The 20,200-nt window shown below is 50.8% G+C and overlaps 1 protein-coding gene across 2 annotated transcripts; it reads right to left on the reverse strand.

The window, feature by feature from the left end:
• Positions 1-1,737: 1,737 nt before the first annotated feature.
• On the reverse strand, positions 1,738-17,373 carry PLEKHB1 (pleckstrin homology domain containing B1). 2 transcript variants are annotated; one of them, XM_036325028.1, is made up of 8 exons: positions 17,222-17,373; positions 15,926-16,001; positions 14,162-14,314; positions 13,931-14,033; positions 12,820-12,859; positions 8,814-8,918; positions 3,497-3,608; positions 1,738-2,987 (listed from the first exon to the last, which is right to left on the reverse strand). In XM_036325028.1, exons 2-8 carry the CDS (start codon positions 15,960-15,962, stop codon positions 2,848-2,850), a joined length of 690 nt encoding a protein of 229 aa, XP_036180921.1. In that variant the 5' UTR covers positions 15,963-16,001; positions 17,222-17,373; the 3' UTR covers positions 1,738-2,847. The 2 variants fall into 2 exon arrangements, with proteins under 2 accessions (XP_036180921.1, XP_036180922.1); XM_036325029.1 differs by lacking the exon at positions 8,814-8,918 and having other exon boundaries at positions 17,222-17,367.
• Positions 17,374-20,200: the final 2,827 nt, after the last annotated feature.

Consider the following 20,200-nt stretch of genomic DNA (forward strand, 5'->3'; position numbering starts at 1 on the left):
GCTGCCCCCTCGTGGTTGGTGTGCCCCCACAGGGGGAGCTCCACTCAACCACAAGCCAGGCTGACAGCTGCGAGCACAGTGGCAGTGGTGGGAGCCTCTCCCACCTTGACAGCACTAAGGATGTCCTACTACAGCTTAGGCCCACTGGCCTAAGCTGTCAGTTGGACATCCCCCAAGGGCTCCCGGGCTGCCAGAGGGATGTCTGACTGCCAGCTTAGGCCCAGTTCCCTGGGGAGCAGGCCTAAGCCAGCAGGTGGACATCCCCGAGGGGTCCTGGACTGAGAGAGGTGCAGGCCTGGCTGAGGGACCCCCCCTCCCAGTGCACAAATGTTTGTGCACCAGGCCTCTAGTTTATATATATAAAAACCTAAGTGACCGTTAAGGCTGGCCGGCTGGTAGCTATGATGCACACTGACCACCAGGGGACAGACACTCAATGCAGGAGCTGCCCCCTGGTGGTCAGTGCACTCCCACAGCCAACCTCCCGTGGTTCCTCCTCCCAGCCAGCCACCCCGATTGGCCCTGAGCAGGACTGGGCGAGATGGCCCCGATCGCCAGCCAGGCAGAGGGATCCCACCTGTGCATGAATTTGTGCACTGGGCCTCTAGTAATTTTATAATTGTTGGACAGCTGGAAGATAAAAATTCATGCTGCAATACTGTTAGTGGAGAGATTTTGAAGCGAACTGCATTTGGAGCATCCATTTGCATCCCTCTTGCCCTGTACAGTGGGGTGAGTGTTAAGAACCATAGTGTTATCAGGGTGATGGCAAATGGTAACCCTGAAGCTGTAGAGGCACAAAGAAAAGAGCCCTTAAACCCAGTTGTGGGAGGTTCTTTATAACCTGGCCACATTCACCACCCCTGTCACCATACAACTTGCTGTGACATCAGACTGTTTTCTGACCTTCATAGTGCTCTCAAGGCCAATGTGTTCCAAGGCCTTTGTTCATGCCATTTCTTCCATCTGTTCTTTCTGTGTGGAAAGCTCTCCCTTCTGTACTTGGCAAGGTTCACCCAGAATTTTTACTTCCTCTCCCAAAGCTTTCCCCAGTTCCCTTAGAGTTGGATACCTCCTCCTCAGAGGCACCGTGTTCCTCTCTTACCTCATTGAATCGATGTTGACATCTCCCTCCTCTCAGTTGATTTATCTGGGAATATGGCTGAAGTGGACACCTGAGGTTTTTGCCACCCATCTCACATCTGTTCATCCTACTTCTGGGAGCAGTGCCCTAACTTTCCTTTCAGACACCACCCATCCCTTCTCAGAGCCCTGTTGTTTTAGACCATCTTTCCCAGATCACCTGCAGCCTCAAAAGACCTGATGCAAGATGGTTGGTTGTATTTCCTTCCCTGACAACCTGGTCTCTGGGACCAACTCACTGTAGAAGGATGAGAACGTATTGGGAAAGATCCCAACACTACAGAACTCTCAGAAAGCAGGCTCACCCATTAGCTCAGATGACAGACACCCTGATAATAGCCTCTCTCTTGAGCCCTCAGGGATAGCCAACTTCAGCTTGCTACCTTATGGGCGGGGGAGGGAAAGCAAGAATCAGGTTATTTGCCCCAAACTGCTCAGCTAACATGCTCTCACGAGTTCTACCTGACCTCAGAACCCACACTTCTCACTACACCAGAGAAAGCACTCGTAGGTGCTGAGTCATGGAGATGACCTAGGCCCTAGGGTCCCTAGGGGGACAGGGCCCAGGGAGAACAAACAGAGCCAGAGCCAGGGCTAGAGCCAACACATCTTTATTAGTCTGCAGCAGGGCACTGAGGCCCCTCTCTCCGGGGGAACTTTTGCAGGCTACTCTGGCTACTGGGCAGGAACATTAGCATTTCTGTGGTGTTTGGGACAGGAGACTGGAAGGAGACCAAATGGGGAGACTACTGGACAACCAGCAGGGAGGCACATGTGGGGGGCCTTCTGAGCTGAGACAAAGGTAGATTATGCCCCAAAAGTGAACACTGCCATCTTTCCCAGAGTGAAGGAGGAGACAAAACCTAAGAGGGTGATAGCCACAGCTGAGGGCACAGGGCCAAGCCTCTGGGGAGCAGAAATGCATTTCCTGATGGAGGATCCTAGGGCTGGAGGTCCCAAACAGGTGGGAAACGGGTGTTCTGTGGACACTGAGGGAACAGGGAACCCAGTAAGCTGGTAGTGGGAAGGATGGGGCTAAATGTACAGTGTTTTGGGTTTGGATATGTGTTAAAAAACAACAACAGGCAATATATTCATTTATTATGAAACTTCCTCTAAAGAAACCTCACACCTCCCCCTTACTCAGCAACCTTCTTAACCTAGAGGGGTATAATGATCTGACCCCTGCCTCCCTCCCCGAGCCCCTTTAATTTCTTTGATATGCCATGATGGTCATGGCTCTGCACTCTGGCCAACAACCTTACTTCTAGCCTGCATGCCTCACTCTCTGCCCTCTTACTGTCAAAGGACTGATAACTCTGCATCGTCAAGTGTGTACAGCTGTTTTCCCCAACCAGGCCTGGAGCCACCCCAGGAAGAACCTGACTTCTGTGTCTCCAGCACCTGGGAAACTTGAAAGCCACAGGAGTTGTTTTTTTGTGCCCTGTTGTGTTTGGGGCAAATATATCCGTGTGTCTATAATGGATTTCTGGGGTGTCTGGCAGTAGAGACAAGGATTTTTAGTTAACGTTTGTGCCTCGGATGGTAGCTTCTTCCCTTGTTGGGGATGAGGGTGGGGAGTAGGAGGGGGAGATCCAAGCTTCGCATGGCTAATAGAAAGAGGCCAAAGTTGGGCAGGGCTTGGGTGGAGGGGTGGGGCAAGGAGTAAACTATGCGCAGGGTCCACGCGCTGAGTCTCAGAGCTCAGAACCAACAGGGCGACCACATGAGCGAGCCCAGCGCCGCACCGGTGGCCGCCCCCGCGAGCATGCCCATGGCCAGCGGGGCTCCCGAGCTGTAGCAGGGATCCTCCCGCACTACCACGTGCGTTACGCCTCCGGGGCCTGCGGAGAGACGAAGGAACAGAGCGAACGGCGCTCCGCTCCTCCCGCTTGACTTCAGCCCGACCCCAAGTAAGGCGCTGAGCCCACTGCTCTGTTCCCGAGTCGGAGAAACTGAGGCCTTAACGTGGGAAAGAAGTGCGGCCCGCCCCACGGCTTCCAGGCCTTGGGTCTGCTGTGGATACGGGCTAGGATGGAAAGGCAAGGAAACCCCGGGATCTCCAAGAACCTCCAGACCACATGGGGGGGGGGCTGCCATTCCCGCATTAGCCACCAGGGGTCATTACCAGCGCAGGAACGGGTATTGAGCGGCCTGAGAAAAAGGCGGCCTGGAGACGTGAGTCGCCCTGGGATGGGAAGGGGCTCTAACACAAGTGCTAGTCCGCGTTTTGGGATGGGGAGGGCCCTGTAGAGGGTTCTGCCTGAGAAAATCCTTGGTCACTAAAAGGGTGGGGCCTGACCCGGGCCTGGTCCTGGATGGAAGCAGGAAGCTGGGCGGGCCAGAAACTTACCTGGGTAGGGCTGTCCGTAGGGCGGTCCATAGTAGCTTCGAACATATGTGGCCTCGTGCGCGTTGGGAGACACCACCTCATAGTAGTCCTGGTACGGGCTGTAGATACGCACCTGGGGAGCCCTGCCAGGTTAGCTGCCTGGGAATTCCCTGGCCCGGGTTTGATCCCGTACCCACTACACCCAGCTCAAGCCCCTCTGGACCCATGGAGCTGCCTCCCCAAGTTTAGAATTGGGTCCCCAGGGGCCAGCAAACTCATGGAGAAAAGCCCTGCCTCTCCACCAGGCCAGGGTCCTTGTATTCTAAAGCTCAGCCTCATCCATGAGGCCATTTTCTGCCCTGGCCTCCCACCTAGCACTCCCCAAATCAAAAATTCTCCATGGTGCCCGGCTGGTGTGGCTTAGTGGATTGAGCATCATCCCATGAACCAAGAGGTCACCAGTTTGATTCCTGGTCAGGGCACGTGCCCAAATTGCGGGCTTGATCCCCAGTAGGGGGTGTGCAGGAGGTAGCCGAATGATAGTTCTCTCTTATTAATGTCTCTCTCTCTCCCTCACCCTTAAAAAAAATCAATTAAGACATATTTAAAAAGCATGTTCAAAATAATTCTCCATGGCTTCCAACTTCCTTCATAGGTAGTCTGATATTTGCTAGCAGCTCTCTAAAGATTCCATTTAGAGCAGTTGTTCTCAACCTTGGCTGCACATTAGAATCACCTGGGAATCTTTTTAAAATCCTGATTTCTGGGCCTCATCCTCCGGAAATTCTGTTTCTTTGTTATAGGGTGGGGCCACATTAGTAACAAAGAAACAGAATTTCTGGAGGATGAGGCCCAGAAATCAGGATTTTAAAAAGATTCCCAGGTGATTCTAATGTGCAGCCAAGGTTGAGAACCACTGATTTAGAGAAACCCGATGAATTTCTCTACTCTCCTAGTCATGGAGAGGGAGTCCTGGCCAAGCCCCAGGCCCAGGAAATAAAAGAGGGTTGGGGAGGAAGGAATGGAATTGATCCAGTAGGGAAAGGAAGTAATTAAAGTATTATTGAGCATCCACCATGTACCAGCCTGAGGGAGGTGTTCACAGTTACCGCCTCTGTTCCTTACCACAGTCATCATTATCTCCACGTTACCACAGAGCTAGGGATGGAGGCTCAGAAAATGGCCAATGTTCTCCGGGAGGGAGGAATGCACTCCCTGCCCCCTTCTCTTCCCATTATTTTTACCAACCCCTCCAAGCCTAACTCAAAAGTCACCCACTCCAGGAAGCCCTTCTGGGCTCAGAAGGAATCCTTTCTTTCTGAGTTCTCTGTGAGCTATGCTTGTGCCTCTTATTCCTAGCCTTCCTCTGGGCCTTTCCTGCTTGCACCCCAAATGTAAGCTACCCGTAGGCAAGGACTCTGATGTGTGTCACCAGCAGGGTCTAGTGCAGTGGTTCTCAACCTGTGGGTCGCGACCCCTTTAGCGGTCAAACGACCCTTTCACAGGGGTTGACTAAGACCATCCTGCATACCAGATATATACATTACGATTCATAATAGTAGCAATATTACAGTTATAAAGTAGCAACGAAAATAATTTTATGGTTGGGTCACAACATGAGGAACTGTATTTAAAGGGCCAGAAGGTTGAGAACCACTGGTCTAGTGTATGCTAAGAATAAATATATGCTGAATTAAATAGTAGCTCCTAGTCCAAGCCCCTCATTTTACCTACAGAGAGCAGACCTGGAGAGAGGGCAGAATCCCCTTCTCTCCTGGCTCCTCCTTGGCCACCCTTCCACCCTATATCTCTTTCTAAATGGGCTTCACACCTGAATGGTCCAACTCCCCTTTGAAGTCCAGGTGTCTTAAACTCCACCCATCTCAAAGTGATTTCATCTTCCTTTCATCCCCGCAATCTGCTCTTCTGTAAATTCTTTTCTTTAAATGCCACCACTCTGCACTCAAACCAAGAGATCATGTTGGCACCCTTGTCTTCACACACCCATCTTCCACATCATATCAGCCATCAGGTCACCTGACTTTATCTTCTAAATATGCTCTTTTGTCCATCTTTTTGGCTGGTGCCAAGAGAATAAGCCATTATTTTTGGCACCTTGGAAGCCGTGGGTGACCTTGATAAAATACCTTTCAGAGGAGTGATTGGGAAAAGAAGCCAGACTATAGGGAATTAAAGAATGACTGAGAGGTGAGGGATGGAACCAACATATCATGACATCTCTTTCAAGAAGTTTAGCTGTAGCCCTGGCCAGTGTTTCTCAGTGGTTAGAATGTTGGCCCATGCATCAAAGGGTGTTGGGTTTGATTCATGGTCAAGGGCACATACCTAGGTTGCAGGTTCCATCCCCGACTGGGTCAGGGTAGGTGCAGAAGGCAACCAATTGATGTGTCTCTCTCACATGAATTTTTTATCTCCTTTTTCTCTTTCTCCCTCCCTCCTCCCTTCCACTCTATAAATATCAATGAATGAAAAAAACAAATCCTTGGGTGAGGGTTAACAAAAAATAAAATATAGACTTCAAGGAGGTTAAAAAAAAACACATTTACTTAGCTGTAAAGGGGAGTTCTCAAATCTCCATGCCATTTCCCAATGATGGGGAGCTTGCCTCCTCACCTTTTTTTATTCAACTACCTAACTTGTCTTTCAGAGTCAACTCCAGTATTACTCTCCCTGAACCTCAGGTTCTGTTGGGCTCCCATCTGGGCACTCATTGGCCTTAGAGTTTCCTCATCACAGCAAAGCACCAGTCGCTTGGTAGTGTCATTGTTTGTATCCCTGTGAGTGTGAATCTCTCTCATCAGACTTGTAGACACCCTCTCATCACCACCAAAGGCAGCGCCTGGGTCTAACCAGGCCTGATTGGAACATGGCAGGTGCCTAATATACTGAATATATCTCAAGTGAATCAAATACAGGGTCAGACTGGAACTAAGGTCATCCAATCAATCCAGTTTCAAGCTAGGGACAATGACCAGACCCAGGGCAATGCAGGAGACTCAGACAAACAAAGCTCAGTCTCAAGTGACTTCCCTCACTGTGCTCCTTCCCCAAGGGTGATCCAATAGGGATTTCTGGTGGGGGTGGCCAGGATTTGAGCTCCAAGCCTAGCAGGGGCTAGAGAGATCTAAGCACTCAGATCCCGAATTTTATCGGTAGGGAAGTTGAGGTCCAGAGTGTACACCTCTGCAGCTGCACAGGAAGCCAGTGGCCCTGTCAGGCCCTGGAGAGAATGGAAAACACCACTTCATGTCCCTGTGGGCCTCCTGTTTCTATCCTCCAGGCCTGGGAGGCTCAGAGGTAAAGTCATGTGGGTCACCTGGCAACGGGGCAGGGTATCCCCTGAGACCTCATGGACAGAAGAACCAAAGGACTTGATTCCTGGTCCTCCCGTCTCTGCAGGCCTAGACCCTTTTATGAGTGGGGGCAGGGTCATGTGATTCAGGTTATATGCAAATAGATCCCTTCCCTCAGAAAAACTGTTGTGTACTTATTGTAATATTTTATTTTTTAAATATATTTTACTGATTTTTTTTACAGAGAGGAAGGGAGCGGGATAGAGAGTTAGAAACATTGATGAGAGAGAAACATCAATCAGCTGCCTCCTGCACACCTACTGGGGATGTGCCCGCAACCAAAGTACATGCCCTTGACTGGAATCGAACCTGGGACCTTTCAGTCCGCAGGCCAATGCTCTATCCACTGAGCCAAACCAGTTTGGGCTATTGCAATATTTTAAAGGTTCACCGCCTTTCTTTAAAAATCCTCATCTGAGGATATTTTTTCCATTTATTTAAATTTTTATTTTTTTATTTTTAGAGAGAGTGGATGGGAGGGATGGGGAAAGAGAGAGAGAAATATCAATGTGAAACATCAGTTGGTTGCCTCCTGCACGCCCCTGGCCGGGGCCAGAACAAACCTGCAACCATGTACTTGCCCTTGACCGGGAATTGATCTCAAGACCCTTTGGTCCATGGACTGACACTCCACCACTGAGCAACACTGGCCAGGGTGGTTTACAATCTTTTAAATCCTATATTTTGGAATCCCCACTGTAAACAAACCTGAATTGTGGTTTGGGAATGGCGGATCCTCAGAATACTGAGCTGGAAGTCCCAGCCCTGCTACTGATGAATTAATTAAGCTCAGAGCTTCAATTTTCTCATCTGTAAACAGCGACAGTCCTACACTGCCCACTCCTGAGCCACAGTGAGAATCCAGCAGAGCCACGTCTAAGCAACTGGCTGGTCCTAGTACTTCTGGGCTCAGTGGTTCTTGTACATTAGAATCACCAAGAGAAATTTTTAAACCAGATTTCCAAAAGCCAAACCTGTGGTATTAGAGCATCCAGAGGTAAGATCTGAACATTTCTGGGTTGTTTTTTTTAAGTCCTTAAGCGATTCTAATGCACAACCACACTGATCACCACTGTGCTAGAAAAGGAGCTCACAGTTGACTATAAGACCACAGGTACTCTATGGCAGGCCCCCGCTGTGCCCTGGCTGAGCACTGGGGAGAGGATTCATCCCTAAATCCTGCATTCCAGAAACACGGGGGGTGTGCAGGGAGACAGGAAATAAATGATAATATGCCATAATAGGTTTTTCACTTCTTCCTATCTCCCTTTGTCCATTCACTTGTTTGCTCATTCAGTAAACATTGCCTTGGGCCTACTTGTGCCTGACCTTGTGCACCAGGAATAAGGAGGGTCAGAATAGACTGTCTCTCCATCACTGAGTAGTCATTGACCTGCTGTATACCCAGCACTGTGCCAGGCTCCATAGGGCAGAGCTGATCAGACAAGGTCCTTGCCTTGGAGGACGTTCCAGGTCTCATGAGAGAACAAGAGAAATAACCAGGATGGAAACCAGGCAGAATGAAGACAGTGCTGAGCATCAGTGCAGGGAGATGTGGGAGGGAGTGACGGTGCCTGGAGGTCTGGGAGTCCTCCCTGAGGAGGTGGCAGCCTTTGGAGTGGGTCTTAGAGGATAAACATCAGTTTGTCAAGTGAATATGGAAACGAAGGGTTTTCACAGCAGAGAGAACAGCATGTGCAAAGGCTGGGAAGAAAGAAAGGTCTAGAGCAGCCAGGACAGAGGGTACAGCAAAGCAGTTGGAGCACAGGAGATGAGGGGCCTGTGTAGGCAAGACTGGCTCAGGCCAGATCCCGAGGCCTTGAAAGCAGGGTTGTGGTTGGTGTCCGATGGATGACCGGAGCCAAGGAATGTTTGTGAGCCAGGAAGGGATGTGACCAGGCCCAGTTTGGGAGGCACATCCTGGTGGCCAGGATGGAGGCAAGAAGGGCTAAGTCAGCACTTACCCAGATTCGCCTCTCAACATTACAGGGGCTCCACGAGCTGGTCACACACCTGACCTTGGGGCAAACCCGGCGGCTTCTGGGAGGGACGGTGGCTCCAGCTGGGGCCTGCTCAGGCCACAGAAACCCAAGAAGGGGGAGGAAGGAGTTATCAGAGGCTCTACATCTGGAGAGACTCAGAGTTCTTAATAGGCCCTACCAGAGCCCTCTGCCAGCTGGGCAGGGGCTGGGGTGTCTTCTTCCTCCTCACCCATGGTAAAGGGGGGAGACACGGAGGGGGGTGATTTTGCCAGAGTTACTCAGGGAAGAAAGATCAGTAGCATCTCTCCAGAATTAGCCCACCTTCACGTGTTTCGGGCTGCTGAGGCTCCCGTCTCCAGAGAGGACAAAACAGCTATGACCTGCCCTTCCAGCCACCTGCCCCCTTCACTGACCCCCCCAGCCTTGCCCCTGGCCCTGTGTTCCCTAGAACCCCCACCCAGAGCAGAGTATAAACCTGCAGCATGTGAAGAGAGAAAGTGCAGGTCACTCCTGCATAGATACAAGACAGAGAAGACCCCACACACAGGCATGAACACTCAGAGACAGGCAGACACTGGTACAAAGACACAGAGACACAAACACACCCCCCTTGAGAAGCTCTGGGACCGGAGGGATGTGTGTGTGTAGAGCAGTGGGGGGTGCGGTAGAGGGTCAGAGCAGAGTGGTATGGTAAGCAGAGCAGCAGGAAGGGGGGCAGGAAGAGAAGGGTCAAGGCAGCTTCATAGAGTCAGAGTGCAGAACGGTCAGCTCTCACCTCCTTCCTTCCGTCTCTCAGGAGGGACTGATTTGCCCTGTATAAGGGGGATTTGGAGCTCAGAGCCAGTTTAACACAACTGGGGTCCCTCCACCTCCATCCTACTGACCACAGCCCAGCCTCCTCACTCCTAGCTTCCTCTAATCCAGCCTTCACCCAGAAGCGTGAGTCTGCTCCCCAAAGTTTGACCACATCCCTTCCTGCTTAGTGACTTTTACTGCTCCCCACAGCCCTGGGGTAAAGTTCAGTTCCTGTAACTGGACTTCAAGGCCCTTAGTGACATAGCTCTTCAGAGGCCATCTTTCCGTCCGCACATTACCCTCCAGACAGGCCAGACTCCTGGCTCTGATGCACACGTGCGCACATACACACAAGTGCACATGTCACCTCCCTGCCTCTGCTCATGCAATTTCCCTCAAAATCTCACACTGACCTGGATTCCAATACAGGCTTTTTCACTGACTTAAAATTATGAGACTTTGGACACATCACTCCCTCTGAACTTCAGCTTCCCTATCTGTAAAATGGGGCTGAAAACATCACCCCCTACCAGCGTTGTTGGAAGTTTAAATGATATAACCGATGTCAGGTGCTCATCGGCATGCCCGGCTCTCAGAAGGTAGATGCCTGAGGGGGGTTGTTTTTTAATGTTATGTTTTATTAAGACCTTTTATATCTATATCAGGTCTGAAGGAGTTTCTAAATGCACCCCCGTTTTCCCCACTGTACCACAGATAGAAGGAGCAAGCATGGAATCTGGAGACAGGCAGATGGGGGTCAAGGGAAGGTGGGCCACTATTGAGCTAGGGGCTTTGGACAGCTCCTCAAACCCACACCTCATGAAGTTCTGTTGGCTCTACCTCTTAAACATGCCTTATCCTCGTCAGCTTGTCTCCGCCAGCAAGGCCTTAGTCCAGTCCTCCAGCCAGTCACCTGGACACTGTCCCAGCCTTCTAACTGGTCTCCAGGATCCACTTTTACCCTCTACTACCCGTTTCCTACCTACCAGTAAGACTATCTTTTTAAAAACACAAATCTCGTCTGACCTATTTGTGCCATTGCTCTGCTTAAAAACTTTCAATGACTTCCTGATGCTCTTCGGAGAAACACATCCTTAACACAGCCCGCCATGTCCTGCCACCCTCCTTCCCCATTGCCCGCTCACCCCCTGAGCTCCTGCCACCCAGCCTTCTTTTTGTTCTTCAACTTGCCAAAGTCTTAATCCCGCTAGGGCAGTGGTTCTCAACCTTCTGGCCCTTTAAATACAGTTCCTCATGTCGTGACCCAACCATAAAATTATTTTCGTTGCTACTTCATAACTGTAATGTTGCTACTGTTATGAATCGCAATGTAAATATCTGATATGCAGGATGGTCTTAGGCGACCCCTGTGAAAGGGTCGTTGGACCGCCAAAGGGGTCGCGACCCACAGGTTGAGAACCACTGCTCTAGGGCCTTTGCACATGCAGTTCCCTCTTCCTGGAAAGCTGTTCCATTCACCCCACCCCACCCCTTTCACCCAGTTTGTTTATACTTCAGGTCTCAGTGTAAGCCTTGTCTGAACTCCCATCTGAATCAGGCCTCCAGGGTGGCCACAAACTGAATGTACACTGCATGTCTCTATCAGAGCAGTTACCACCATTGCAATGGAACAAACAACCGTATAATTAGTTGCTTCACATCTGGCTTCCCAGTAGGCTGAGTCCAGGAGGGCAGGGCCCACATCTCCGGAGCTCACCTCTGATCCCTCGCCCTTGGCACAGTGCCTGGCATGTAGTAGAAAGTCAGTAAACGTTTGCTGTGTACATGAATGAAACTCAGTCATCATCTGCAGAGAGGACTGATGAGGAATAGCTGGAATTGCATCTGTACCGCACCTGGCACATAATAGTTGCTCAATAAAAGGCAGTTCCTTTCCCCCAGCTCACATGCCATCCCCTTCTTGGAGGCCTCTCTCCCCCTCCTCTGAGCACCAGTGAACCATCTTCTGTCCTTTCCTACTTGAGACTCAGGGCATCAGAGTCTGCACAAGTCAATTCACTCACATACAGTGGCACCTCAGTTCTCAAACTTAATTCATTCTGGAAGGCTATTCGAGAAAGCGATTTGTTCAAAAACCAAGTCATTTTTTCCTATTAGAAATAATGTAAATTGAATTAATTTGTTCCAGACCCCCAGATGATTCCGTTTGATTTTTTTTTTATAATGTAGCGCTTATTTTTTTTAAATGGTACAGCTACTTTATTTTTATTTTTTAAATCCTCACCCAAGGATATTTTTTTTCATTGATTTTTAGAGAGTGGAAGAGAGCGGGAAAGACAGAGAAAAATATCGATTTGAGAGAGACACATCGATTGGTTGCCTCCTGCATGAGCCCTGACTAGGGCAGGGGGCCAAGGAGGAGCCTGCAACTGAGGTACATGCCCTTGACCAGAATCAAACCCAGGACCCTTCAGTCCACAGGCCCATGCTTTATCCACTGAGCCAAACCGGCAGGGCATGATTCCCTGTTTTAACCTTTCTTATATACAGTCCATGTCTAATGTACTGTTTAACCTATAAACAAACACTTCTTTTCTTACATTTATTGAACCCCTACTTGCCTTCAGTGAACCACTTGTAGCACTTTTCCAGGGACCTTTCAGGAAGTCAGCATGTGATCTTTCCTTTTTCATCACATGTTGCTGCCTCAAAATGCTGTCACTGGCTAACTGCTTTTTGTTTATCCAAATCAACAATTTTTCTAACTCTTCAGTGGCCTGTGATCACTGTTTCTTTCACACGCCTAGCAACATTAGCACTCTTGATGTTTTAAAATTGTGCTAGTTGTCCATTTTGCCAACAAAAACAAACAAACAAACAAACAAACAAAAACACAAAAAAATATTCACAGCACAATTTCCTGAGATGTTAACAATGCAAGGTTTAGCAGTAGACTCCAATTCTCTCCTTTGCTTGTGGCCTGAGAGATGCTTTTTGGCATACTGGATATATCTGCATGAAAGGGTTGTCAGATCCAGAACTGAAGTTTTATTCAAGGACCGAGACATTTATCCCATGAACCAAATAGTTCCAGATGGGAGTCGTTTGAGAACCCAGGTTTGACTGTATATGGGAATTGAGAACTCCTGGCAGGCGGAGACCGAGTCTGAATCACCCATGATTCCATGGCAGGTAGGGGTGGGGAGGAGAGAAGGAGGGGGTGGGGGCTCACCGGGGTGGAATTCGCCTCCAGCAGCGCAGTCTTCCAAGCTCTGCAAAGCAAACCCCACCACACTATGAGGGAGGGTTGGAAGAAGGGCGATGAGCCCCTCCATTTTAGATTTAATTCCCTCACCCAGACTCTTGCCCCAGTTTTTTGGGGGAGGGTAAGATCCTTTGAACATACAAAGGTGACCCCCTCTCCTGCCCCAGTCACATGGACAGAGCCCTCAGTTGAGCTGGAACCTCGTAATTCATTCGTAGTCCATAGTTTTTACCCTTTAGAAGGTCCAGTTTCCCCATGTAGACAACAGACAATGGGCCTGGGGGTCTCCTCGGGGCCTTCAGATTCTGACATGCCTAGGCTGGTTCTCTAGCTGCAGTGCCCGCCCCCCCCCGCCCCCATCCAAAACCTACAAACAGTTCCCCAACACTCTGACCCCAGAGCCCTGGAAAGGCCCAGTGGACACAGGACAATTGGGCTTTTGTTGGTTGCCATGGCACCTGTCGGGTGGACAAGGCAGCTCTGTGCTTTGTCTACCCAGAGCTCAGCTTCCCCCACTCCCACACACCCCGTCTCATTTACTCTCCTACAATGCAAAGGCCACCTGACCCTCTGCCAGAGGGTAGGAAGGGAAAGAATGTGAGTGAGCAGCCGGTGCCTGAAGATACAGCCAGTCTCACAGTGTGGACCTGAGTCTGACATTGGGGGCCCCCCATGACATGGCAGGCGGCCTCTGTTAGGCAGGTCAGGGTCCGCTCCTCAGATCAGTCTCCAACCAGGACATCATTTCAGAAGGAGGGTCCTTTGAGGATGCCACAGGGCTCTGTTCCTTTGTATCGCTCCTAAGTGAGGGCTCACCTCAGAGACTGCGAAAGACCTGACTCTGAATGATCAGGGGCCACACACTTGAGGCAGGTGTGCACACGCCTCCCCCAGCAGTCCAACGGGGTACCTTACCAATCACCATGGACCATCAAATCCACTCCTCCAGGCCCCACCAACCTGACTGGCCTGTCTGTCCCCTCTTCCTAATGTCAGGGAACCAGAATTCCCAGTGAGGAGCAGGCATCTGATCACACTCCCTAGGATACCATCCCATCCTCTCCTGGGAGCAACTCACATGGCGTCATCCTGAGTCTCCGCACACAGGTGCAGGCGGGAGCCTTCCCGTAGACTCACAGTCAGCAGCCCATCTCGGCTCCGGCCCTCTGGGGGCTGCACATCTAAAGGCAGACACACAGATAAGGGGTCCCCATGGGGCACAGCCCCTTGCAATGCATGTGTTCTGGGACAGACACGATGGGAGGGCCGTACTCATAGTCACAGTGCCCGAAAGGAAAGGGCTTCTCACCCTGGCACTCCTGGCCGATCTTTATGTTGCGAACATTGGAGCGGATAAGCACACGGTCCTCCTCGTCCTGCGCATTCTCATCATGGTAGTAGCCCAGGGTCCCATCCAGCCACAGAGCGAACCAGTTCCGTTTCCAGCGGCGAAGGATAGAGCCTGTGAGATATTCCAGACCCGCCAGGCAGGCTGATCGCAGGGCCTGCTGGGGGCCAGAGCCCTGGATGGGCTCCCTGAGTCCCCTGGCCCCAGTCCCTGGGAGTTGCAACCACCCTTGCCTATCCCCGGGAATGACGACAGGTCCTCTTTCTGTCTTGCTCACCCATTGCCTCCCATTAGGCCTAACACATGGCAGGGGCTCCATAAACATTTTGAATGGCAAATGAGTGATCTGATTCCTCCCTTGAGGGCTTCCAAGGCTAATCCCCCAGTCTCTTTAAAGGCAAAGACTTCTCCCTACCCTAAGCCTCTGTCTTAGCTCTTATCTCTGACCTGTGTGTTGGTCATTCATGTAGTGTCTGCCTCTTCCATCAGATGGGCGGGGGGGGGGGGGGGGGCAGGGTCCACAGCTGGACCTGGATTCAGTATTTCCTGAACCAAATGAACTGAGAATAGGTCATGGAGGGGATTAGGGGGCTCCTAGCCAGAAGAGCTCTTGCTGAGACCATGACTCTGATCAGAGCGTGGGTCTGGAAGCTGAGCCCTAGCTTCAGACATTTTGTGATTGTAAATCTTAACAGAAAGGGCAAAGACACAAGAGAGCTTCTTAGAGCCTTATGGGTTCCAAAGCACAGGCGCATTTTTCATTTTGTTCTGAGCTTTGTTATGTGGCCAGCCATGGGCTGGGGTGGTGTGGACTCACAGAGGATCGAAGCCAGTCTCTGCCCTTGAAGAGCTCACAGTCTGGGGCCTGCATGGGGTGGAGGGTGGGGGGAGGTGGCACCCACAGGTAAAGACAGTTATAGGGAGATCGATGCTGTAATAGGTGTGGATAAGGCACTGGGGATCAGAGAGGCGAGCCTCTAACCCAGTTTGGTGTTGCAGCATGGGCTGGGGTGGGGGTTAGAGGAAATGTGGAGAAGGCTCCTCACAGAAGGGGACATCTGAGCTGGGTCTTGACGAATAAGGAGAAGTTTACCAGGCAGTGAGGAACAGGAAGGACATTCCAGGCACAGGGAAAAGCACGGACAAAGGTGGGGAGAATAAAAAGGGCCTGGTTTGCTCCGGCCATGTGGCTCAGTTGGCTGAGTGTCATCCCGTGCACCCAAAGGTCACCAGTTCAATTCCTGGGGTTCTGGGTTTCATCCAGGGTGGGATGTGTACGGGAGGCAACTGATCGATGTTTTTCACATCAACGTCTGTCTCTGTTTCTCTCTCTCTTCCTCTCCCTTCCTCTCTCTCTCTAATCCAGCGGTTCTCAACCTGTGGGTCGTGACCATCGGAAAACCCATATAGCATATCAGATATTTACATTACAATTCATAACAGTAGCAAAATCACAGTTATGAAGTAGCAACGAAAATAATGTTATGGTTAGGGGTCACCACAACATGAGGAACTGTATTAAAGGGTCGCGGCATTAGGAAGGTTGAGAACCACTGCTAGTAATCAATAAAAAACATATATATATATATATATATATATATATATATATATATATATATACTTTAAAGGGCCTGATTTCTTGGGAGAAGGGTTCCCTGTGGCCGGACCAATAAGCCACTGTCCTCACTCCTTCCCCTGCACAAGGCTTGGCCCAGGGTCACTCACTCTGTCTCCACAGCCAGCCACCCCTCACCAGGGCCATTTCTTCAAAAGGACTTCCCAGGATGGAGTCAGGCGGGACCTGTCAGAGGAGCCACAAGACACACAGGCCTCATCAGCAGTTCCAGAGCAGCTCTGGGGAGAGAAGCCCCCAGCCCTGTCCTCCTTGGGGGAACCACCCAGGAAACAGGGAAGGTTTAAAGGAGTGTAAGTAAACAAACAAGGCCAGCCTGCCTTTCTCCTCCCCACTCTGCTCCAGGCAGAGAATGGCAGCACTGTCCTGTGGGGTCAGCGGAGCAGCCACCGCTGTGCTGGGGTGGGGGTGGGGGCAGGAGTCTGTATTCCAATCTCAGTTCCATAACCTTGGCCAGGTCCCCTGTTCCTGGCCTTTCTTTCTAGACCCGTAGAGGTGTGACTGTGAGGCAGGTAGAGGTTGGAGTGAGTAACTCATAAAATGTTAGAAACCCTGGGATTCTGAAATGCTGGCAGCACAGAATATTAGAATCACAGCAACAAACGAGGGACCTTCGTAATAAGAAAAGCCTCCTCACACTTGAACCTCATCTGAGCCGTTCATAAAGCGCATAAAATAATGGTTCAACAGCAGCTGGCTGACTGAGCACTATGCCAGGTACAGGTCTCAGTGCCTTCGTCTATTACCTTATTGAAGTCTCACCACGAACCTTGTTACACCCAGGACACTGGGGCTTGGAGAGGTCCAGTCATTTGTGCAGACCCACTTGACTAGTAAGCAATGGAGCCAGGACTCACACCCAGCAGTCCTAGCTTCTAACCATTATACCAGCAGGAGCTTTAAAAACTCCAGATGCCCAGGTCATACTCAATTAAAAACTAATTCAGAATGTTTGGGGGTGGGAAGCAAGCGCTGGTAGTCTTTAAAGATCCCTAGCCGATTCAACGTGCAGCAAAGTTTGGGAACCACTGCACATACTATACCACCTTACCTTGTCCCAACTGTAACTGTCAGTCGAGGAGGATATTTACTCCTATTTTGCAGATCCACAAACGGAGCGATAAATACATTGACTTGTTCATGTACGTGATGGAACTTGGATTGGAATCTAGGTGTACTCTATTCCTAAGGGCAACTTACCTGCGATCAGGTGCCTCTGCCCCTCCCCCACTTGCTGCGTAGCAAGGGCTGGCACACCTGGGCTGGCAGGCCCGGCCGTGTCCCTGCTTCTCCTGCCGCTCCCTCCCACCTCCAAGCCCTGACACAGGTAAGACAAGAGGGCCAGGTGCAAGCAAACTCCCTCTCCAGCCTCCCCCTGATGCACCCACCTGTCTACACCTGCTGCAGGATGCTGCTGCCAAAACAGCCGCTACTGGATGCTGCTGCCACCCAACCCGCTGCGCCTGCGCTTTGTGCGCCCCAGAGCTACTGGGGAGTATCACTCTCCAGACTACACCCGGCCCGGGACTCGCTGCCCCTGAGCCCCGCCCTCCGGCCCCGCCTTACCCCCTGGGAGGGGCGTGGCGTGGAGAGCCGGGCGGTCATTCACCGCCTCCTGGGACTTGTAGTCTGCGGCTCTGGAACCCAGCAGTGCGCAACCGCCCCTGGGTGGTGCCCTATCCTGACCCGGAGCACAGGTGAGAGGCCGCACCTGCGATTTTGTTTTGCTGTTTGTTCACTTATTTATCATGAAATACCTTTTTCTAAGAATCTTGAACTCATTTGCTAGGAAGAAAAGAAAGTAAAGCTGCAAGGAGAAGCCAGGCTCCTAGTTTTACCATGTTTTCTCAATATTCAGTTTGTACCTGGCACTACACTGGGCACTGGTGGAGGACGCAAAGAGGCATCCGACAAGGCCCTTCTCTTTCCCAGCTTCCAGTCTGGCTGGGGAGACAACTGAACACACAATTAGGGTGTGATTTAACAATGGGGAAGAAGAGTCTGGCTTTGCCCAAGACGTTGGGCAAGGATTCCCAGAGGAGGCCGAGAAGGGTTTTGAAGGATGAGAAGGAGACCCAGGAGACTCATGTGCACACTAACCAAGGAAGTTTAAAAGAGTGTGCGGCACACCAGAGTGGCTCAGTTGGATGAGCTTCCTCCTGTGCACAGAAAGGTTGCGGGTTCGATTTCCCGTTGGGGCACATACCTGGGCTGAGGTTCGATCCCCAATTGGGGCACATAGTGAAAGCACACATAGTGAAGGCAACCGATGGATGTTTCCCTCTCTCTCTCTCTCCCAGCATGTCCTTGGGTGAGGATTAAAAAAGAGTGTCCAGTGTTTAGCTGCGTTTGGCAAGTAGAGTGCAGGGGTGTGGAGGGCATGGGGAGTGGTAGCCGATGAAGCTGCAGGGGTTGCAAGGATACAACACGAAGGCATTGGAGGATAGGCTCAAGGGCTTGGATGTTATGACATAGTGACTGGAGCTTGAGGTTGGGGGTTTCAAGATGAGGAGTTGGGAGGGAGGATGTGTGGATGGGAAAGGCACCTGTAGGATAGTCAACAATGGACTGAAGGGGACCCAGCTGGGGAAAGAAGACTGTTTCTGTATCTACCACCTCAGACTGCCCTTCCAGGATCATTTCCTTGACTAGCTCAGCCGCAAACCCCCACCTACAAGCCACACCAAGATGCCATTCAGAGGACAAGACCTGTCAGGCCCTGAGAGGCTCCTGGTCTGATCCCCTATTTGAAAAGGGCACCCACCCTGCCAGTGGGCCCTTCCTCCTATCCCAGAGACTTCTTACCGGGGCTGCAGGGCTCATGTTCTTCGCGGGCCAGAGCAGCATTTCCCAGAAGGCTCCTGGGGGGGGGGGTGGTATTTCCCTGAGCGCCTTAGAGATAAGGGGATCAGGAAGGTGCTACCAAGTGGGAGCCAGAAAGGGAGGGGGCGGGGCGAGGAATGGGGGCACACAGACCCGTCATCTCTCTTCAGTCCCTTCCCCAACCTTCCGGACTGATCTAGGCCTCAGACCTTCGTTTGCTGGATAGCAAACTAGTCATGTAGTCGTGGGTGATTCGGAGGCTGTCTTGGCCTAGCATCCCCATAATTTCCCTGGGAGGGAGGGGGCGGTTCTCCTCCCTCGATCGGGGGCGGGGCTACATTTTCTTTCCCAGTCTCGGTTGCACAGCCTGGCCCTTTAAGCTTCCTTCCCTCACTCCCGGGTTTCTATAATCCTGACCTCAAGCTACCCAGGCGCTTGCTTCGGCCCTTCGTGCGGTGCGTGCCTTGCTGGAGGATTCGCCATGGCCGATCCTATTAGCCACTGAGCTCATCCCCTCCGTGCAGCACCGGTTTCCACCTCCCCCAAACCACGCTGTTCCCTACCTTGTGCCTTCTGTCCCTGGAATGGCCTACCTTCTCCAAGCTAAAATTTCTGCCCCTATAGCAGAACGACAGCAGGATAGAAGAAAGGAACAGAGCGAAGTAGGGATCCAGACCCCCACCTCAGCTCTCGCTGCTCCCCTCCCTGAAGGGGTGGTGGGGGGAACCGTGCAGACAACTCTAGATTACTTTCTCTGGATTTAGCAACCAGATGAAAAGGAAAGGTTCTACAGCAGCAGTGTGGCATTCAAGGAGAAGACCCCCCCCACACACACACATCATCCTCCCAAAGAGGGGGTTCTCTGACAGAACAAGGGGGAGAAGGATGCTTTGCAAACTAAAACTACAGATGCTGCTGCAGAATCGAAATGCAGCTGGACCTGGCATAGGTCTCTAAAATGTTGGTCAATGATCTTCTTTGAGATGCTAATAAAAGGTGTAGACTCTGCCCAGCGGAAAGAAAAATGCACACACGTCACATTTTGCATGTAATTCCTGAGAGGTCATAGACTCCTGAAGCCGGATGAGTACTGTTGAGACTGTTTTTAGTTCCCAAAGCTGTGTAGACTGATGGGAAGAGTGACTGACAAGTGAGAGGCCCTGAGAGCATAACAGGAATCCCGGCTCCACAGTCCTGGCTTTGAGAGACTGTCTGTTTAAATCAACTAAAATTTATTGAGACCAACAAGCCAACAGTAACTTTCATGTTTCTCTTGTAACTGGGGTATATAGTACTATTGACAGAGAGAAAGGTATTTTGCTATTTCAAATGTCTGTGGTGGATGAATAGCTCACATTATATACTGTTTAGAGAGTAGAAAACTGGTTCATCAAATTAAAATTCACTAATATTTTCTAGAGAGTATATATACTAGTAATGAGAATAATTAATACCATTTCTTTTTGTTGTTGTTGTCAAATCCTCACCCAAAGATATTTTTCCATTGATTTTTATTTATTTATTTTAAATATATTTTATTGATT

Source organism: Myotis myotis, unplaced genomic scaffold (genome assembly GCF_014108235.1).
Source record: "Myotis myotis isolate mMyoMyo1 unplaced genomic scaffold, mMyoMyo1.p scaffold_m19_p_10, whole genome shotgun sequence".
Lineage (NCBI taxonomy): Eukaryota > Metazoa > Chordata > Mammalia > Chiroptera > Vespertilionidae > Myotis > Myotis myotis.

Excerpts from the sequence above, each read along its gene's own strand:
- PLEKHB1 (XM_036325028.1), bottom strand. The coding sequence starts at position 15,962 with ATGGCCCTGGTGAGGGGTGGCTGGCTGTGGAGACAGA. Across the intron at positions 3,609-8,813 it reads ATGTTGAGAGGCGAATCTGG|GTGCGTATCTACAGCCCGTA; the intron begins GTAAGTGCTGAC and ends AGGGCTCCCCAG. Across the intron at positions 2,988-3,496 it reads CTACGGACAGCCCTACCCAG|GCCCCGGAGGCGTAACGCAC; the intron begins GTAAGTTTCTGG and ends GTCTCTCCGCAG.